Here is a 4,570-nt window from a genome sequence, read left to right as displayed (position 1 = left end):
TTGAATAATTAACAGCAGCTGCCACATCCTGTCTCCTTTCCAATCTCGAAGATGGACTGGTTTGGAATATAGAGCCATAGCACACGATGGGAACAAAACTATTTTGCGCCCTGTTTGCTTGCAAGATGGGAAGTAGATAGAAGCACCCTTGCCAAAAAGCACCTTGCCTGGAATTGCAATTCCTTATTAAGTATTAATGATTTTGTGCTTGTCAGCTACGGCATGATTTAGAACAAAAAGATTTATTTGCTTAAGTTCTCAGAACACTGAACCAACAAGAAAATGCAGTTACCTATCCATCATGTTAATCTTAACGTATCCTCTTTTTCCATAAAAGCATCAAGAAGGAACACCGGAGAACTAGCATTAAAGGGCATTATTGAAAGGTCTTGAAGTCAAATTTACCTCCTCTTTCCCCTTCAGAAGAGCTGAAAACATATGGAAAATGACCTCTTATATGCTGGTGTTCAAAACTTTCCACTGCTGTTGGAAAGAAGCATCTGACAAATTCAACTGCCCCCATCAACCTGTCACTACGGAACACTGGAATTATTTTTCCCAGGATCTAGCTAATTCAGGGTTGCTTTTCACGTGCATGAAGGGGAATTGTGTAACTTGGAATCAATGTCAGCATCAATATCCTTGAGGGAGCTGCCCCCCTCCATGGAACTATAGAGCTTTAGCTAATAATTCCAAGTTTGTAAATGTAGTAACTGTTATATGCCCACATCTCCTAATAATTTCCTCAGAAAAGGATGAGCTAGAAGTCTCAGAGTTGTTGGAGTTAAGCCGCATAATAATAAGTTACAGATGGAAACTGAGGGATTAACCCTTTTGTCTCATTTTAAAAAATAACTCTTTCCAAAGAAAACAATAAAATACTCTCCCTCTCCTTGCAAGACTTCCCACATCTGACTTCAGGCAATTTGTCCTTTTCAGGATAGGTAATAACTTCTCAAAATGCGTCACAGTAAGTCAATAAATTGACATCCTTACAAAGAGTAAAAGCTAAAACCAGAAGAATTTTTAACATTAGTTCTGAATACCAAGACTGTTGCCTTTTTTCTCTCCTGACAAACATATGAATAGAACTTTCACAATTACATGTATATAAGGAAAAAAAAATCTGCAGCTTTTGTGGTTAAATTCCGGAGCCAGGAATAATGTATAGATATTTTAAAAGAGCCTATGGATGTTCTGACAGAAGAAGGAGAAAGGGCTGTTTGGCCTACTTCCAGCCAAAATGGGACCAGGGATGCAAAATTATGTCAAAATTTGCATTTACCTGCCACCATTTCTTTTCCCCAGGTGCCAGCAGAGAGATGGTCGACAGTTTTCAAAACTAGAAGCACCTGGGAAGACGTGATTCTACTTCATAGGTTTTTCTGATGGGCTCAAACACGACTGCGTGGCTTTGGATGGTAGAGGCTTCTGCTCCGGGGTGCCAGGCTCGGCTCACTGCCCGGGAGCCGGGCCACACGCCTGTAGGTGCCTTTGGCTTCTTCCCAGCCGCGGCCTGGGGTGATGTTCAAGAGGGTGCTCATAGTTGGAGTGCAGCCAAATGCCTCATTCCCCCCCCCCCAAATTTTCCACCTTCTCTACCAAGAGTTTTCACTGATAACACTTCTCCCCACGCTCCGGTGATGACTGACATGCAAAGGCAAAAAAAGAACCTAATGCAGGATCAGCAGAGTAGTTGGGGAAAGTGTGTGAAGTATCTGTGAAATACAGTCATCCAGTGGCCAAAAAAGTCACACTGAAAGGAGGGGTGAGCAGCACCTGTGGATTTCACAGCTACAAGAATTTCACCTGGCATACTCCGATTTTGCTGATTGCTTTAAATAAGTTGAAGTACAACTTCAACTATCTCACACCAGAACATTTTAAACATTCTAAATTGTATTTTTCAGTGAAAGCTGTTATCAGCGCAGCATAAACAACTGCTCACAATGTCAAAGCATAATGAACAAATATTGCACCCATTTAATTCAAGTTTGCACTTTATGTTTATTTGCACAATACAAATCATTAAACAAACATTCTGTTTCAGTTTCCACTGTAGAATTTTAGGTACTACTTTCAGTTGCTTTGGCTTGTCTGTTACTGGGACCATCTCAGTACCAGCCTTAGTTTCTGGTGCTTGTCCTTCACACAGCAGCATGGATTATATCTTAGTGTCATATATATAGTTATCATAACCAATCAGAACAAATAGCATATTTTGTACAGAATATTTAATGCAAAATGGAAGCTTGAGGACTTTTTACAACCTCGCTGGGGTGTGAAATGGCATGCCCTTTCAAAAAACATTAAAGTCACCATCTTCTGGACAAATAGTGAAACAATGAGTTCTGTATGCAGGTATCACCACCAAGTACTGACTATAAGATCACTTTTTTTCCAGAAAACACCAAATAAATACAAGCAATACATGCAACATAAGCTGTTGTCAGCTATGTATTCTAAATCATACCTGTGAAAATACGATGGGCACGTTGGGCATATTTAAAAAGTGCTTTTAACATTGAGCAAGTGAATGCATCTAGTGTCGTACCACAGGCAAATATATATCCACTTTGGACAAAACAGTATCCATGCAATTAGTCAGCAGCAATCCCCTGCATTCATTTATAATATTAAACTAGTAACATATTACTTCAGTCATATGGGGTTTAAAGTCAGGATACAGTGTGTACACTTACGGAACTGAACCAATGCTCTACAGTAGCATATATTTTGAGCATTGCTACAGCAAGTTGTTGTTTCTCCCCCCCACCCTGCTTTTTAAGAAGCCAAACCTTTGGTAGTGTAAATGCAGCATAAACTGAAGATACCACTGAACCAATATGAGAGCTCATTATGCAGCTGACAGGAATGGGAAGAAGAAAAAATCAAAAGCAAATTTAATGGCTTTATGCACTGTGCTCCTCCAGTCATGCTCTATTTTCACATGCCTCCCTGCAGGTAAGAGTTTAGACATGCAATTCAAGCAAGTGATTGCTTTCAGTTCAAAGACAGGCCATTTACTGCCAAGACGACCCTCCAGAATTGTGCTGAATTCTATTATACTTCCTTGCCTCAAGTTCAATAACACTTTTTTAAACTCATTGCTTGCCTTCAGCACAATATCTTTGGTTATATCATCCTCCTCTATAGACTTGCTTCCGTTTTTGCTACTGAAAGGCATGCCCACAGTTATTTCAAATTTGTACCGATCAAACATTTTCATGTGGCAGTTATGCTTTGTCAAATACTTGAGGCGACACAATTCTTCCTCCTCCAGCGTAACATTTTTGGGGTCACAAAGAGGGTAGGTTTCACCATACAAGCATCTCATCCAATCGCCAATAAAAAGTGGAAGCATATTTATTGCAGACTCTGCACTATTGTCTATTTCTGTCACACGCACATATTTGAACCGCCCAGTCCATGTCACTCTGTGTCCTTCCAGGTGACTACATAAAATCTGAGTACGTGCCATGTTAGTCTCCTTCCACGACCGGGGTCCGCAGAGGAAGGCGTACTGATTCCATGTCAAGGTAGAGTTGTAAACTTTCATTCCCTCCGACCGATACACATAGAACCAACAGAACAACACTACAGCCGTAATCCACACCAGAATGAGTTTCACAATTGAGCTTCGAGTGAGGGATTTAACCATTTCAACTACAGAGACGTTAACTTTTGTCCACCATCGGAAAAGCAAAGGAACAGTACACAAAACCAGAGTCACCACAATTTTCATGAGCTCCAGAGACACAAACCACTTAATGAAATGGATAAGACACATCAGTGCAATGCCTACACCTAGCACTGGGAGTGCAAAGAGAAACAGAAAATAACCGATTGATGCACGAACGAGCCCAATGCCAGAGGACTCCCGCAGAATGACCACAGAGAGTTCGCACCACATAAAGCAGACCAGATATGGGACCAGGTAGCAGTAGGTGCCTTTAAAATTCCGTAGCTGCGCCATTCTAAAGAAAAGATAAAACAAGTACAAAAACAGAAGACATGGGATGCTTACATTTATCACAAAGAAATGGCCTACAGGAACAGTAAAGAAGGTTTTACCTAAGAATTTCAGGTAGCCAAAATTCCCAGGTAATACCTGCAATAGGGATAAGCAACCTGCTGCTATCTCAGTCATTAATGCTCTTCGTGTGTAAGGTTCTGCACATGTGCTTAAACTCATGTAACTTGTCACTGTGAAGAAAACAGAGATGGTAGCTAACTCTGAGCATGGTATACAGTCTTTGCTTGCTATAGGGAAGGAAAAAATGACAAAGAATACCGAGAGTAAAAAATAAATGTATGGCTCTAAGTGATTCCATCCAAAGTTCACCTCAGCTTGCTCAACATCTAGGTTTGGTTCAAAACGAAGCAGTAAGTCAGTCAAAGTGCGGAAGTTTTCCCAAGCCTTACTGTCCTGAAAAACCTTCAGTGTGCAAATCACCATAGAAATGAAGGACAAATAGAATATGACTAATGGAATAATGAAGGCAAAAAAATCAATTGTCAGATTACTGATGATGAAGAAAAAGATGAGAGCATTGATATGGTGTGTTGG

General features: G+C 40.5%; 1 protein-coding gene across 1 annotated transcript in view; it reads right to left on the bottom strand.

Annotated features, from left to right (window-relative positions):
- Positions 1-2,857: 2,857 nt before the first annotated feature.
- The window catches only part of WFS1 (Wolfram syndrome 1 (wolframin)), a 35,443-nt gene continuing 33,730 nt past the window's right edge, over positions 2,858-4,570 (bottom strand). The window contains exon 7 of the mRNA XM_010284447.1: positions 2,858-4,570. This exon is cut by the window's right edge and continues 105 nt beyond it. Coding sequence (XP_010282749.1) covers positions 2,858-4,570 — 1,713 coding nt within the window.

Source organism: Phaethon lepturus, unplaced genomic scaffold (assembly GCF_000687285.1).
Source record: "Phaethon lepturus isolate BGI_N335 unplaced genomic scaffold, ASM68728v1 scaffold4383, whole genome shotgun sequence".
In the NCBI taxonomy this organism is placed as follows: Eukaryota; Metazoa; Chordata; class Aves; order Phaethontiformes; family Phaethontidae; genus Phaethon; species Phaethon lepturus.
Note: the sequence above shows the minus strand (reverse complement) of the source record. Positions and strands in the feature narration are given on the sequence as shown.